The following is a 17,500-nucleotide window of genomic DNA, read 5'->3' as shown; positions in this document are numbered from 1 at the left end:
CACCTGTTTTGAAAGGGTATGTTTAGAGTGACTTAATTTCCAGTGTTGCTAAATGTGAAATTAAATTGGAAAAACAGAAGGCCGAATGCTCCATTATTGGAGAGATTGTTGCTGCGCCATTCTAGATATGACTTTTTTCATTGTGTCATGTGTTTTTAGGGCAATCTAAAAGCATTTACATCATGTCAGAATCCATTGTATTCGCGGACCTGTCCTCAAGAAACGTGTTTTCAAAGTTACGATGACTAAACTTCAGTGATCAGTAAATCCTGCAAGACCAGCAACAGGGGATTCAAGGCAGCCTTTCAAGAACTAATGAAAGTGTTGCAGCCTTGTGTCGGCTTTAATACTGCAGCTTCACGGTTTCTTCTAAAAGGATAGAAAGAACTCATAAACACCTCACCTATAGGCCATGAAGCCAGCAGGGTGGGAGTATAGAGGGTGCGGTTTATTAGTGATTTCACGTGTCACTGATTTTTAAGGCCACCTCCAGGGTAAGACAGCTTGATATGCAGGCTGCAAGGTGCTGAGATTCAAAGGTCTTGGAGAATGAGTGGGAGGACCTGAAATCAATTCTCTTGTTTAGCTCAGGTCCTATCTTCTTTGCCCTGCCTGAAATTGCTGCTGGGATAATGCTTTAAACTTTGAAATTTCAATGGTGATAAGTGGCTATTGCTCAATATAGCAGGCTGATCTTGCCATTATAACGGCATGGTAAAGAGTCAATGTATCACTGAAAGGCAAAGGATCTTTTCTACACATATCTATACCCACTGCTGGTGGGCATTCCTCTCGACTTTTCTCTATTATTTGCTGCTCTTCATTGATTTTCACTTCTTTCCCATCTCTGTCTTTTTCATTCTACTTGGCTCAATCACTTCTTTTCATAAGACTCAAGATGCAGGAAGGATTGCATATTGAAGGCTTCAACATAGGAGCAGGGCCACAAACGTACAGGCTTACCATCAGATCTATAACGGTATATGAATGTATGTCAGCTCTGCTTCTGCTAAATCTGCAAAGGCTAACCCCCCGAAACGCAGCCAGTATCTCACAGCTGAGATTGATTAGGTTGTTTTGTTTTCTACTGATTTCTTTAATAAAGAAAGACCTGAATCAAAAGGATCTTCTCATTAGATGGCTATATAACTTAATTTGATATCTTTTCTTTCTTCTTTGTAGGTAATTGGCCAGCTTCCATGGGATTTCATGTCACCTCTAGATTGGTTTAACTGAAGATGGAAACACTGGAGTCTGAGCTGACCTGCCCGATCTGCCTCGAGTTGTTTGAAGATCCACTGCTCTTGCCCTGCGCCCACAGCCTGTGCTTTAACTGCGCCCACCGCATCCTGGTGTCTCACTGCTCCACCAGCAAGCCGCTCGAATCCATTTCCGCCTTTCAGTGCCCCACTTGCCGTTACGTCATCACGCTGAATCACCGCGGCCTGGAGGGCCTTAAGCGCAATGTGACGCTGCAGAACATCATTGACCGCTTCCAAAAGGCCTCCCTTAGTGGCCCCAATTCCCCCACCGAGAGCCGGCGCCTGCAGCCGCAGCGGCCCTACACCGCCACCATTAGCGGAACAATAGGTGGAACGATTGGCGGAGGTGGTGGCACGAGTGGAGGGAGTGCCCGTGGCAGCCCGGCCACTTCCAGCCACTCCCACCCGCACTCCAATCACACCAATCACGTCAACCACACCAACGCAAACCACAGCCCGGCTGTTGTTGCAAAGATGGATCCGCGAATCAGCTGCCAGTTCTGCGAGCAGGATCCGCCACGTGAGGCGGTCAAGACGTGCGTCACGTGTGAGGTGTCGTACTGTGACCGTTGCCTGCGTGCAACGCATCCTAACAAGAAGCCCTTCACCAGCCACCGCCTGGTGGAGCCGGTACCAGACACCCACATCCGTGGCCTGACCTGCCCAGAGCACGAGAATGAGAAGGTCAACATGTACTGCTTGGTGGACGACCAGTTAATCTGTGCACTCTGCAAGCTGGTGGGGCGCCACAGGGAGCACCAGGTGTCCTCACTCACTGAGCGCTTTGACAAACTCAAGGTGAGTCCTATATTATTCCTTAGTTTACAAAGCATGCAATGAGATCATCAGCAATAGCGCTTCCATTTTATGCTGTTTGACTTTTATGCCAGTGGGGTGCGGTAAGTCAACCAGCTGAAACCAAAATAATAATGATTTACTGCTAAGCCTTGAAGTTCTTCCCAGTTTCTCATGCATAGCTTGCAAAAGTCATTATATGTTTGGTACACTGTACGATCTTTAATCATCCAGTTGTGCCGTGGGAATGTGCATTTCCTTTGACTATGAACTAGCAGCACCTCGAACATCACGTCGTTCACACCAGCCTTTGTTGAACAAGTAAGGCAGAAAGCCATATTCACAAAAATAAAAAGTGGGAAAGAAAGACAATTGATTTGGTTCACTGGTGAGAAGGGCAAAGACAAATGGAGACCAATAGGGAGGGCCGTCATCATAATAGTCGATGAGCTGGCATTCCCTGTGGCGACTGAGCTTTCAGAGGCTCTGCGTAAAGACTGGGACTGCTGATTCAGGGTGAAAACAACAGAGGAAGGCACTCGCTGGAGCTAATTCCACCATTAAAGGTCCTAAAGCAGTGAGCTCACGTTGGGTACCCTAAAAACTTTTATCTTGACTGTGTGTTGAGCATCTGTACATATGCTGCATGTGTGCCAATTCCCCCTTCTCAGCTCTCCACTGCTTTAAGATTCCCTTTTTTTTTTATTTCAAGAGAGACCTGCCCCAAAAGGAGCAATGTATGAATAAAAATGACACAATAGCAGAAACAACACACAAGGCAACATCTGTACACAAAATCCACTGCAATGCTGTACAGATGGAAATGTAATGCAAATATGGGATTTAAACAGATTAACATATGTTATCTTATGCGGGCCACACTGCGCTAATCAGCAGCATATATTTTGGGTAAAGCAGGTTGTTCAGAGTTGTTGAGTGGAGACTAGCCAGTGGGAGGATCAGCACTCGTACGGGGATATCAAAAATGTGTGCAGTGGAGGGTGGTGTAACAGAGATAGTGCTTGTGGCCATCCTTGTTATCTGCAACAGTGTGCACATTTGGAAATAATTACGGTCTATCTGTACATGTTAATGTTGTAACTGAAACATAGCCCAAACACTTTTTTTGGGGGGGGAGGGACTCAGATATTTTCTCTGCAGGCTACTAGAGAATATTTAGATGTTGCACTGAAAGGATGAAAGTCAGAAAATAACCTGACCTTATACTGCATAATGTATTATTATTATGTAGATTGACTTACTTTTTAAGGTAAATCTACTTGGCCATAATCCATACTTTGTATAATTCATTTGGGTCAAAGAGTAATACATTTTCTTCTGTTGTTTTCAGTGCTCAGGGTGGATTTATGTTTTGTGTGTTTGATCCTATCATTCGAACGCTTCTGGGCAAACACAACAAAAACTTTGACAGTGAACAGATGTGTATTCCGTATGGTATTCTGCTTTACCGAGAGCAAAAAAACCCGCAAATTTTAACGGTGTCACATTTGATCTCTGTGTCACATTTCAATGCAAACATGTGGGTGATAAAAATATGCTAGTAGTGTATCAATTTTGCAGCGTTAACGTGCCGCATGCAACAACCAGATCTATTCGGTTGGTCTCGGAGGTGAACACAACAGCAGCAGTAATGTTCTCAATGATTCAGAACATCCTTTCATTCCAGCAGAGATGCGGTCCCAGGTTGTGTATTATTGATGATTTGCGCTATGGAAACTGATGCTGTCCCTCTGTGTTTTGCACCACCTTGTCAGCAGAATTCCTTCTCAGCACCTCTCATTGACTCATTGAGTGTGGGGTTATTTTCACTAGCGTTGGCGACTTTATTCTCTTCTGGCTGTGGGAGGGTTTACTGTAAGCTGTTTGCTTCCTCCTTCCGCGCTCTCCACTTCAAGGCTGGCTGTGGTTCTTTTCAACATTGCCCAGCCAAGGCTTTGAACTTTTTTTTTACTTTGAACATGCCCCAAATCTAGGAGAACAACCCCATTCCAAGCTCCAGTTAACTCATCAGTGGCAGCTAACTTTTAATCTGCTCACTCATTGCCACAAAGTCTGTGCATGTTTGTTTCCTTCACTATTCTCTTTTTTTTCTATGTATTCTTTACTGCCCAATATTTAAAGAAGTGTTGGTGTTTGAGTTTTGAACTGATACGCAATTTCATTTTCAGTATTATGATTTGATATTATTGCGGCCCTGTTGCCTCCTCTGTCAGCTTTTCAAGCTTGTCATCAGTCAGTAAAACTGAAAAACTCTTTCAGTTGCCTGCTTGACCCCGGCCTCACCCCGTTTAATCTCCAACTCCTGGATCACCCTTCACATTATGATTTTGCTCACATTAAGGGGGAAAGGTATAGTAAGCTTGCCTTGGGCAAGAGGAGTAGCTGCTTCAGTAAAATGCCAACAAGTGTCGGCACTGTTAAAGGCAGAGTGGCGCAGCTGAAACTGCAGGGATGTGAGTTGATTCCCTTTGCGGCTTCTCAGCAGAGCCCCTTCCTCAGAGGCATACTGTAGAAATTGGTGTCTTATGACTGGCAGGCCCTTTATAGGCTTTAAAGACTGAATCTTCAAGGAACCATTTCCAAGGTTATTGTTTTTGCAGATGAACTGAAGACACTCCCTGCAGAGGCTAATTAAAATGCAAGTTCAGTTTCGAGGCCAGCTTTTTAAGACAAAGATACAGAAAATGAAAAAAACTGAAGAGTGCGCTAGTTTTGATACTCAACAAAGGAAAGTGTAGTCCAGTGGGACTGCTCCAAAATGTCGCTGAGTCTGATTGTAATCACTAACATGGCTTATTACTTTTTGTCACTTTTCTTAAAAAGAAAATCCAGTTTTGTATCTAAAATAAGGAAAAAAATAAATACAGTTTTACAACAGCGCATCATCATTATACACCTGACCAGATGCCCGAAATAATGTATATACAGTTTTTTAGAGCAGAGTGTTTTAGAGCAGAAGAAACGTGATTTGCAGAATTTTGTAGACACTAGGTTGTGACACCCCTGCAAGATTGGAGGCACTGTCTTACGTAAAATTAGCGCCACATCACATTATAATGTCATAGTCTCCAGGCAGTATATGTTGTTAGAGTAAAATCCTCTTTTTTTTAGAAGTATATCTCCTTGTAATTGTCGGTATTGGTCAGTCTGAAATAATTACAGCATTTTGGGGTCATGTCAAGTCTAGAGGTACTAAAAATTTAAATAAGATGACTGGAAATAACATAATATGGCCATTTCCCACTTTTGATTTTGAGGCCTATAACATATCAATCCAATGAACATGTAAAGCATTTATTAGTTTATATTGAAAAGAGGCTCTGGCATCAACAAGATTAAACAGTGAAGTGTGTGTGTTTTGTCACGATCTACCCGTAAACTTGTGGCATACAGCGGTATGACGGTTGTCTGTTTGAACATTCTATATCACACTCTGTTGAGGACAGGTCAGGACTGCAAAGAGACTTATCTCTCCACCCTCGTCTTCCTCAGGCGTGTCTTTGTAACATGCAGAATGTGGCTTTGTATCTGCTGAAAAATGCTTAAACGTCCTTGGAAAGTATTTAATCTGCCGCACTGAATCTCACCATTTTGGGCACTGATACAACTCCACTAATTGGTAATCACAGTTTGGCTCTAGATTCTTGTTTGCATGACACCAACACACATCTTAGTGCGTGATAGTCCGGCCCAGATGCCTCCGAGCACAGAGACATGAACGCTACCTCTGGAAATGCATAACGTATGGGGATTTATTGTGCACATTACACTTTCAAGTTGCATCTGTGAATGTGGCTCCATCCATCAGTGCTTGGCAAAGGTTTCTCAAAGTAATCCCTTGCCCATGAAGTTATATCAGATATTGATCAATGATGGCTTTTGATGCAGCTCTGTCTGAGAGATTGGAGATTACAGCTCTGCAGTTTTGGCTTTAGCTCTTGCTCTTTCTAATGATTCTTTTAATTGTTTGAGGATATTATAATGCGCTGGAGGAAAAAGTATAGATATCCATTCCAATCATTCTTTTGAGGAATGTTGTCTTCGAACATTTAGACTTTTATCATACTTCCGCTGACAAAGTAGAGATTGTTTATCAAAGACTCAGTCTTCCATAGATACTGATTTTATACCAGATCATTATGGCAGTCACCTGTGGTTGTCAGCCTTTGGAAATAGCATTCACTCTTCTATAGTCCACATTCAGCAATTTATCAAGCTTGTAGATGATGAAGAAACTATAAAACAGAGTGATGATGACATGGATCACTTTCAAAGGATAAACCCTCTTCCTCTTTTTGACTGCGTCACTGTCTCTTACTTTACTGGCTCAGTAGCTATGGAGTGCTTCAAGTGTGTGTGCTTTAGCATAAAATGCTAATAAGCTGACATGGTGGAAAAGCTTATGGCAGGGCTGACATCCACAGTGACAGATAAACTCAAGGATTCTGGGTCTCGAGCAGTCTCTGAATTCTTAGTTGTCCATAAATACACCACCCCCAGCCTCCATATGCTCTCTTCTTTCTGCCCTTTTGCTTAACTCTCCCCTCTCTTCATGTCTGTACTTTCCCTCCAGCTTTGCGCCATTTCCTTTATGTCCACCATTACTTTATTATTTATTTTGTTAATCACCCCCCTTACCCCCTCATTTTGAGTGTTCTCTCTCTTCATCTCTTAATTTTTTTTGGGCTGCATCCTGTCTGGTCCTGCTGCTGATTTCACTGCTGCTACATTGACACTCATCTTTGAGGTGAGCATATGCATGTATGCATAAATACAAGCATGCACCAGAAGTTCTTTTATCACATCCACACCTGCAAACACACTCATGTTTTTTAAAGGAGAGGACACCGGACATGATTTTACATGAAACACCTGCAATATCAAGAACTCCCTAAAACTTCATCTGCTCCTAACTTTATTTGCTACAAACTCGCAAATATTTTCCTGCATCGACTCCCACTACATCCATCACTGTCACTACGTTTCCCACACTCTCATTTTCTAACAGAAACATCATTCTACCCACCTGCTTTCTGTCAATCTGTTGTTGTTTCTCCTCCCTATCTCTCTAATTTGGCCCCCGGCCAGTCTGTCTTGTTTTAACACCCCTCCCTTCCACACTCACCCACAAACTCTCTCTCTCTCTCTCTCGCTCTCTCACACACACACACCCACATACTCACACACACTCTCAGAGAATATTGCTCGTAAGAGAGATTCAATGCCTTCAACTTTGTTTGGGTGTGCATGTGATTGTGTACGTGATTGGCTTTAAATCTATGTGCCACTGAGCAGTAGTTAGCGGTTTGCGTGGGTGTGTGTGCTTGCAAGCACATGTGGGTGTGCATATGTGAGGGAGCATGTTGCGACTGACTGAAGGCTGAGTATATGGTGCCATTAGACAACTTGGCTCTCTCTGGAGAACAGTGTGAGGAAGAGTATAGCTGGCCACTCTGACAGAACCACCAAAGATTAAGTATAAAGCTTTTAGTGGCTCTGTGCATCATTTTCCTTCCTACGTGCAAAGGAGAGCCTGTCAAGAAGTCTATGTTGGTTTCTGCTTTTGTGTCAGAAAATGAAGTCCGTACCGCAAAATGGAGCCAGAAAGGAAGATGAAATAACATTACTCATTCCTGAGATTTGTTACTGATTGACATAAATGTCCATATTAATCCACTTAATGTAACCATTATGTTGTTTTTCTAAGCTCAAGCTTCACTTGTGTCACTGGATCTTTGCAATTTTCAAAGCAAAAAGCTATAGCTGACTGAATTGAGAACGGCAGAATAAAACATTCAAACGGGATATAAGAAGCGAATCAATCTGTATGTGTTTGAGAGCGTAAAGTTTGGGATCAAAAGTGAGAACCCACTCAAAATCTCACTTCGTTTGTTAAAAAATCCAATTCAGTGGGCTCAGTTCATGCTGCTTTCTCTCTACCACTAATTCTCACAGGATGGCTGTGGAGTAGTATACGGTTGGTTACCCTCCAACCAGAAAGTTGCTACATTCATTCCCACCAGATCAATTCCCAGCCTGATCATGGGATGAAGTCTCCCTGGGCCGGACACCGAACTCCACAATGCCCCCATTGCCCCAGCCACTCGTAGTGCTGGTCCCAGTCCCAGATAAATGGTGAGGATTGTGTCAGAATGGCAACCAACATGAAGTCTCTTTCAGATCAGTTCTGTATGTGGAACATTGTGAGCTCCTATAAAGGGAACATGTTTTGAAAAGCAATAACGATGGTAATCCCCTACCAGTAACTTGAAATCTGAATGTCTTGTTTGTTATTGAATCCAGTACCTTTACCTCAGCTAGGCAAACCCCCATTACAGCAGTGAATTAGTCCATTCCTACAAAGGTTCTTAATGCTGGCCTCTTAACAAACACAGATCTGAGCCAGCAGTGAAGCAGGTGGTTCATCAAGCCTCATTGTGACAGAGACATTATGAAATGAGTTTATAATCTTTTTTTTTTTTTTTTTTACATACTGCCAGCTGGATGTTAGATTTCCAGCCCATCTGTTTGGTTAGTGATAGAGTGAGATTTCAGATACTTTATTTTAGCATAATGTGCTTCAAAAGTTTAATTTGTGTTACTATTTACATTAATATGAAAGCTCAGAGCTATGGGGCCTATCTCACGACAGAGAGACCCGTGGAAGGGGAGTGAAGTGGCTCACTCGAGCCTCTACAGCTGGCTATAAAACGGAGCCCTGGCACTGTACCTCATCTAGGGATGGGAATCAATAGGGCTGTTCGATTTTGCCCAAAAATAAAATCTCGATTTTTTTCTCTCAAAATCCGATTTTCGATTACGATTACGATTATTTTGTGAATTGACAAAAGGCAAAGAAATTATTTCAAATATGCTGTTTTTTTATTGAACATTTGCCCCATTGGGCTTTAAGTGCAAACTTTGCTCTTATTAAACCAAAAATGAATGAATAAAGTGCAAAGCTCTGTAAAATAAGTTGAAAAAAAGTTTGAAAAAATATAATAAAATATAAAGTTTTATCTCTAAAAAAAAATCAGCAAATCAGCACTTGCAAACATACAGTAAGTTATATTTCCAATTAAATAAAACAAGACATTTTCTAATTAAACTAAACTGGGTCTTTGCATGCTAAATAATAATGCAACCCATGAAGGAGGTAGAGGTGTGTAATGTCAGTCATTACATTTGCTATTCACATTTGTAAGTTTTTTGCAAGGAACACGAGCCGGTCTACCGCATCTGGCTTGAGGGATGCCCGGTGGCATGTTACAACGCCCCCTCCTACACTAAAGAGCCTCTCCGATGGGGCACTTGTCGCAGGTATTGAGAGGTATTTCCATCAATCATTAATATGGTATCAATCATTAATATGTGTGCAGACAAGGTAAAAAGAAAAAAAAAAAAAAAAAAAGTGAAAAATCGATTTTACGATTTTCACGTTTTAACATCGTTCTAATTACATAATCGCGATTACGATTTAAAATCGATTAATCAAACAGCCCTAGGAATCAAGAACCGGGTCTTGTTCAGAACCGGTTCCCAGTGTTTCAATTCCTTGGAATCGTTTGCCTTTTTTGCAAACGATTCCCTTATCCATTCCAGTGGGTGCGAATGACGTCACCACGCATGTTGCGTAGTTACGCAACGTGCGCATTTGCGCCCAGCAGGAAAACACGGGGGAAAAGCGGCATAAACGCTCGAAAGTTTGGTTACATTTTACCAAAAAGGATGACAACAGGGTGACAATAGTTGCAATGTGGACATTTCAACAAAGGGAGGAAACTGTTAGGGCTTTCCTCCATAACCCGGTCGCGCTGGGAGCACGGAGTCGGCCGGCGTGTGGCAGGAAGAGGCGCGCGCTCGGCCACGAGGGCGAGCCGGCGGACAGCAGAGCGCGCTTCTGACACCGCTGCAGTTCATCAGCTCATCTATGGAGAAGTTAAAGAGCTTCTACCGCTAAGTTCTCCTTTCATCAAGGCAGGGAAGAGTATCAGGCCAGAATAGATGAATGTTACCAAGCAGTGACTACGTTTGTGGTGTTGAACATGTTACTGGACATTCTTGTGTACTGTAATTGCCACAGAATAATTTGTTGTATTTAGTTAATTTCTACAGAATAATATTTATTTTATTATTATTAATTATATTAAATACATATTTTATATTACAAATAATTTGGTGGGGACCCCCTGGGTCCCCACCCAGGGGAGCCAGGGGGGCCAAGGCTGGACCCAAGACCTCACTTGTATTTTTTTGTTCAAAGATATAAAACAAAGTTGATGCTAATCGACCTGTTTGTTCTTCTTTCTTCTTTTTTCCAAATGAAAATTGATGAGAGAATCAAGAAAGAATCGAATCGTTAAACAGAATCGAAAATGGAATCGGAATAAAAAAAATCTTATCAATTCCCATCCCTAACCTCATCCCTGTGGCGTTTTGACTAAAGCATGCAGTACACATTTCATTGAGACCTCTCGTAACTGTGTCAACCAATGAAAAGGTTACATATGACATTGTGTTTTCTCTGTAGCTCATACAGTAGACTGCATTCATTCAACATTTATTCTGGATAATATTTTTATTGTCTTTCCTAATTTTTTAGCTGCTCTGTAACTTGGTCTGCAAGGCTTGTCTTAAGTGTTTTATTAAACGTAACAGTCAAAGTTCTAGCATCACTTTGACATGTATAAATGTTAGATAAAGGCTGAATATAAGCACACAGTAGTTACAGCAAGACCCTGGCTCTTTATCAGCACATTTGACTCCATTTGTTTTCTAGTTACAAGGCTTAAAGCTGGAATTCAGGAGCTGGAAGGCTTGCATGTATTTTAGGATAAAGCCGTTAGAAGCTGACAGCATCGCAAAGCTTAGCTAAGTCTCTGACACTTTTGACACTCGAGAAAAATTATTTTAACTAAGCAGCCACGAAATGCAACTTTTGATTTGTGCCTCTGCTAGTATATGCTTATAAAGCATGCACCCAGCGCTTTCCATTTAGTTGCAACGATGCAGACTTGATTCGCTGCAGTATCTGTCCATGCAAATGTATAGCATATATTTTGTTTTAATGCACTTCAAATTATAAACAAATTGTAATTTGTATTGTAGCCTGGAGGCTGACAGCACCACTCATCTAAATAAGAGGATTTTTACTTTAATCAGCAGTGGAAAGTCATCCGGCTGCGCTCATGGTATTTTCAATTTGTTCCCGTGCACTTTGATTCCAACCTTCCATATAGTGGCTCATTATTTTCTTGCAATATCTGATGAGTCAGTACTTCCTGGTGTTAATCTGCAAGAGTGTGTGACACAGATCACATTTACAGGAGGGGAAGGGAGCGGCTGCAGGATGAAACTGATGACACATGCAGTGTACGAACACTAATATAGGGCTTGATTTAGAAATTACATTTCAGCGTCTCAAGTGGATTTTAAACAGCAACAGCTTCATGAGATTGATCAGATTTGATCATACAAGACATTTTTCAGTGAAACCATTTTTTCACAGGCATCTGTATCTTCCAGGAGCTGATCTGACTTGTGGTTTGGGGACAATGGGCAGGACATTGCAGCATAACAGGAATATTTTTACTGAATCTGGAATGTCAGCTTCCGAATTCTGCATTTCTTTAACCCATACACACACGCACACTGGAGTGGGGTATTTGTATCAACTCACGTATACAACAAAAAGATTCCTTAAGTCGCAGTCTATGTTTTCCTTTGTGCAAAGTTTTAGTGCCTGCGCTCAGACTTCCGTGTTGTGTGTTCAGTCCGTGTGATGATTCCTGCATAGCGTTGTGAGGCTGCCAGGCAGGAAGAGTGTTGCCACTGCGAACATGAACTAATGACTCCTGTGTGAGATGAACAGCACGTCTTCACCCACAACAGCGACCTCTAATTCACCCTCAAGCTTTTTTTAGCCCATTGATGAGTATTCTCTGACATGGCCCCATCCAGCAAAGATCTTATAATGGTTTTCATCAGTGAAACCCTCTGTTATTTGATTGAATAGTGAGTAGTTGTACTGGATGCTGTGATTATAACTATTGAGTGTGTTAGGGTGTAATATTGATTAAGCTGTTATATACACGTGGACACATTTGTTGTCTATGTATACATACCCTCCATTAAAGAAAGAAAGATCCACATTGGTCACTGAAATAACTTCAAACCACCAAAAGTAGTTATTGAAAATAGACTAATAAAAATTAGACTTTGTTTCAATAGAAACATTAAATGAAACAGTTCATGACTCTCATTGGAACTCCCAACTGTTTGATTCCAAAAAAGGGATTTCTGTCACGCTCAGTGAGACTTCTGACCCTGTAAACAGGTATTTTGGCTCACTCTTCATGAGCAAACTGATCCAGCTGTCTCAGGTTTGATGCGTTCCTTCTCCAGACTGCATGTTTCAGCTTTTTCCAATGGTGGTTTGATCTCGCACTGAGGTACCTTGACCTTACCTTCAAGCTCTTTGGAAGATGTTCTGGCCTCGTGGTTACAATTCATGTTATCAAATCTCTTCAATTGGTCATCATTTTTTCTCTTGCAGCCATGTCCAGGCAGTTTGTCCCATGGATGCTAAACTTCTGAGTGAAATTTAAAAGATTACCGTACTTCTGTAATCTTTATCGAGCTGCTTGGAGACGGTCTTATAGGTCTTTATATCTAACATGCTTGTCTAAAAAGTGCCTTTCTGATCTCAAACTCTCCTTTTCTTTCTCTGGTCCATGTTCAGTGTTGTGAATCACTATGATACCAAACTTTTCACCCTTTAAACAGTATGACCGACTCAGTGCAAGATTCAAAACACTTGATGCTGATTACAGGACATGCTTTGTTATTATGGTCAAATCATTTTTCAGTTTCCTCTTGAGGTAACTAACTTGTCAAGTTCAGGTTTCCAATAAATTATAGCTTATTATTTATAACTTTTGTCAAATTCAGGTTATTTCAGTGACCGTAATGGCTACTTCTAATAAATAGTTACCATGGTTACTGCTTATATTCAGCAGTTATATTTGGTAGTTTCCTCAATAAAAGCAAGTGTGTAGCTGATTCAATCAATATTATTAACTGCACGGTTAGATAGGAGTCACTTTTAATATCTAACCTACTCATATGTATCACAATTACTGCTTCACTCATTCAGTCAATAAAATAACTTTGTAAGAATACGAAGTTAATAATTTTACAAAGCAGAGGACTTGTGAAACGTCTGAACCTTCCACACACTCACCAGAGGAGCGAGGAGCGAGTACAGACTGCTAACAGGATGACCAGCTCATCAGCTCCCAGGATGGTGAACAGTTACAAGAGGACCTCGAGCCCCCGGTCGCCCACGAACAGCGGGGAGCTCTTCACCCCAGCACATGAGGAAAATGTACGCTTTATACATGACACCTGGCAGTGTGTGCTCCGAGACATCAGGTCAACACAAAACAGTGAACGTAATGACCGTGGACCACAGGAATATGTGGAGAAGAACCCAAACCCTAACCTACATTCTTTCACACCAGTGGACTTGAGTGACCTCAAAAAACGCAACACACAGGACGCCAAGAAATCTTAGTCTTACCTATGATGACCCATCCGCTTTTTTCCACCCTTTATCCTCAAGAACTCTTCACCCATCAGCCCTCTGTCAGCCAGAAAGTTAGCCCTGTTGGCCAGTCTAAGACAGAATTCAAATCTTGTGTCTATACTCTGGACCATAGCAATCCCTGTCTTTTTTTTTTTTTTTTAATCCTCTGCAACTAAGAAGTTAAGAAAAACTTGGATTTCTGGGAGAAAAAAAATCTCCCCTCTCTTTTTCAGTTTCGTTTTCCTTTTTTTCAGTTCACAAAATTGTCACATTTACGTGTTTAATGTGAGCAGGACTGAAGCAACTATTTGAAGTTCATCAAAATTAGCTGACTTCTTTTGCTGAGGCACAAACGGCCTCCACAGGACATGAAAGACAGCAGTCTTAATCACAGTACCACTGCAACTACTTAAATGACTTTGGAGGTAAATGTGAAGGGCTGACTTCTATTTTTGTTTTGGAAAATAGATTGCTAAATCGTAGAATGAGTTGAATTGTCACATTGGATACCCACTTTATGGGCAGATTTTGAAAGCCAAAATACAGTGTAGAAGGCCAACATTTTTATTAAACATGTTCTTGCCCTCTGATGGACGTTATTGAGTAGTGTGCAAGTATGCAGCCCTTGGCAACCCCCCCTCCTCTAAGCCTTGAGACAAAATATTGAATAAAAGACTTTTACAGTAAAAAATAAATAAATAAATAAATAAAATAACATTTGAAATAGAACTTATAAAAATGACTGAGCATAACTGTGTAACGATGAATTTCATCACACTAGGTAGGGTAAGCGTTCTATAGAAATTTTAAACTAAAACAAAACCGTTTTTGGCACAATCAGTGAATATCCAGTCACCATCTGAATAGACTGAGAGGGAGGGTTCATGCTTGTGCTCATGACTCCATGATTGGGTGTGTTTTCTTGTGGAATGCTGGATATAGGACAAGGCAGGAGAGAGTTCTGTGTGTGTGTGTGTGCATGTGTGTGTGTGTGTGTGTGTGTGTGTGTGTGTGTGTTTTTTATAATAATATTATAAATATAATTTATTTTTAATTTAAATAACTAAACCATGATATCATCCATAATTTGCATACCATACCTTTAATCTACTTTTTGGAAAGGTGAAAGTCCCCAATTGACCCGTTTGCCTCACACATCTTTTGATGTAGACATTTCCTGTTATGTTTTGCATCTAACGTTGCTAACTTAACAATACAGACTGCGTCTGATATCTAGAACAAAACCAGTCTCATTGATATCACTCTCTCTGATCTTTGGAGTGGCTGTTTTTGACTCATAATATCTCTGTATTGTTTCTGGTCACATCTGTTCGTTCATCCAGTGTTTTTCATTTCTGGAAGGCAGATCTGCTAATCCACTTGAGTTTTGGCTGCAAGGCCGCTGGTTTCCCTTTTAAGCCGCTTCGCTGCTGCAACTGCTTGAAATGTAAAACACATAATTTCTCTTTGATCAGAGAGCTGAACACTTCAATGACTGAGGCTGTTTAGAGCAGCAAATGACCAAAACTGGATCTAGGCCATAATATGCACAGCTGCTTAACTTAGTGAGAAGCCAACCTTGCCTGTCTGCTTTACAATCACACTGGGATTAACACCGTCACATTACTTTTCTAGTTTCTTTTTTTCCCCCCTGTGTTCGGTCTTTGTGTCTCTGAGGGAGCTTTTCTTTTGTATCATTTCACCATCAATGAGGGAGGAAAATGAGCTCTCTGTGAAAGCCAGGGCATCAGAAATCAATTGGCTTTAAACAAAATTGTGAAATCTTGGAGAGAAGAGCAAGTGAAATCGAGCAGTGATGTGTTAATAGGAGGAGGATACTGGCAGGTATTCAGATGAATCCTTTAGAAAAAGCCCTAAATATATTCAAAGTGGGTTTTTTAATGGAAAATCAACTGTATGGATTTCTTTGTACAACTGGCACAGAATATAAGTCTTAAGTACATTGGCTGTTTGATTGGAAAATTAATATGTGGATAAAAATGCACGGGGGAGACACAATCGATTGTCTAGAGTTTTTAATGTTGATAAATTTAATTTGTTGAAGCTAAGGGTGCACTCACACCAGCCAAGTTGTACCGTGTGGCCCTCAGACACCGAGCCTCTCGCTCCTGATTCCACTGGTCGTCCTCACTGACATTACTGCATTCTCAATCAGGCTTCCCCACAATTGCTGCTCGTCGCCACATCATCATGTACATTTCGTTTGTCACAACAGTGCAGACCAGCAAAGACAACATGATTGCAGCGCTACTCGCTTGGAGGATTATTTTTTAGCTTTTCTTGTCAAATACAGCACTTTCACGTTTTTGAACTTCTGCATGATGCTGCTGTGCTGTTAATTAATTGTCACGACTAGGAGCTGTCACATCCACTCATCATGTGTATGTTGTGCACACAGTCACCTTCACATAAATATGTAACTGAATAAGGCATAAGCATAGCTGTTCCAGCCGTGTCAGAGAGCAGGAGTCGTGCCACACTTGGGCACAAAAAAAAAAAGCACTCACACTGGCCAAACCAGACTACAGGGGTCAATCACCCACGGACACAGTATGGATCCCCTAGATTTATGTGTATTAACCTGGTTTTTCCCTTCTGTTAATTGCAATATACTATTTCTCTTCCTCTCATTTCCCCTCACTCTTTCTCCACCAACACTCACCAGCATCTGGCTTTTGCCCTCAGTGTGAAAGGGTACAATTAGCGGTGACAGAAACATGACACGCAGGTGGACATGCTAATTTTCACACTGTTTCTAGTGTGGTGTTGATTTCGACAGCAGCCATTATGGAGGCAATCAGGGCATGTCCTAGCCGTCCATAGCTTCTCTGACTGTTTTTTTTTTCATGAACTTCGAATCCCATCTGTTTGTTCACGCTGCTGTCAAGCATCAGTGTGTGTTGATTGTGATAAAAAAAAAAGTAAAAGGAGATGGGTGGACCACTATTTGTTAATCCTCTTTTCTGCTGTGAAAGTGACATTGAATGTTGCATAGGAAAAGAAGAAAAGAAAAAAAAAAGAAGTATGCCTGTCCAGTATCAGTGAGAAAAGTCAATACCTAGTTTAATTGCGTTTGAAACTAAACAACAGATATGCGCTACTTCTAATTAGCTCCAAATGTCAATGTGACTGATGGCATCTTTACATTATATGAGCCATAAAGAATGTCTTTGTTCAGTATTCAGAGACTTAAAGGGAGACAAATAATACAAAAAAAAATATGTACAAATAATATACCACATGTTCTACAATTAAATAATCCCTACTGACTTCATTATAGTATTATACGCATAATGCTGTAAATGATGCAATTGATGGAGGTGCAACAACATGTCAGGATGCAAGTTATGATTTTTAACTCAGAAAATAAAGTCTGAACTCAGAAGGCCGTATGACGATAACTTATTTTCTTACAAAATGACTTTAACAAACGTGTGTAATGTTGGTACTTACAATGCTAAACATTTTTCAGCTCTGCTTCTATGAAAGATTTAGTCCTAGTAATATTTCATTAGACCCATGAATTTTATTTTATGTAAGAAAAAATATGAATAAACAAGGTTAACTAACTTAATTAACTTTACCTTACTTCATTTATTTCATGACAAATGAAACAAAGAATTAAAAAGTGAAATGTTTTCCTCTGAATAGCTTGAGGCAAATATCTGGTCAAGCACAGGTGCATTCATTTAATAGTTTCTGCTTCTCTGTTTAAAGTAAATGTTGTATAATGTTAATGCACACTCAATTTGAAATTTAACGGAAATGTTCTTTCGAGGGCTTGTTTTGAAAAAAAAGGAAATATATGAACTAA

General features: G+C 40.8%; 2 protein-coding genes across 4 annotated transcripts in view; both read left to right on the top strand.

The window, feature by feature from the left end:
- Positions 1–17,500, top strand: part of mid2 (midline 2) — a 117,610-nt gene that overhangs the window by 19,966 nt on the left and 80,144 nt on the right. For all 3 annotated transcript variants that reach the window (XM_061725447.1, XM_061725446.1, XM_061725445.1), the window contains exon 2: positions 1,183–2,060. In XM_061725447.1, coding sequence (XP_061581431.1) covers positions 1,239–2,060 — 822 coding nt within the window. In that variant the 5' untranslated portion in view covers positions 1,183–1,238. The remainder of the gene's footprint in view (positions 1–1,182; positions 2,061–17,500) is intronic.
- LOC133447042 (mapk-regulated corepressor-interacting protein 1) lies at positions 13,257–14,342 on the top strand. The gene has a single exon (XM_061725448.1). It carries the CDS (start codon positions 13,357–13,359, stop codon positions 13,651–13,653), a length of 297 nt encoding a protein of 98 aa, XP_061581432.1. The 5' UTR covers positions 13,257–13,356; the 3' UTR covers positions 13,654–14,342.

The sequence above is a fragment of the Cololabis saira genome, chromosome 7 (genome assembly GCF_033807715.1).
Source record: "Cololabis saira isolate AMF1-May2022 chromosome 7, fColSai1.1, whole genome shotgun sequence".
In the NCBI taxonomy this organism is placed as follows: domain Eukaryota; kingdom Metazoa; phylum Chordata; class Actinopteri; order Beloniformes; family Belonidae; genus Cololabis; species Cololabis saira.
This window is presented reverse-complemented; position numbering and strand designations above follow the sequence as displayed.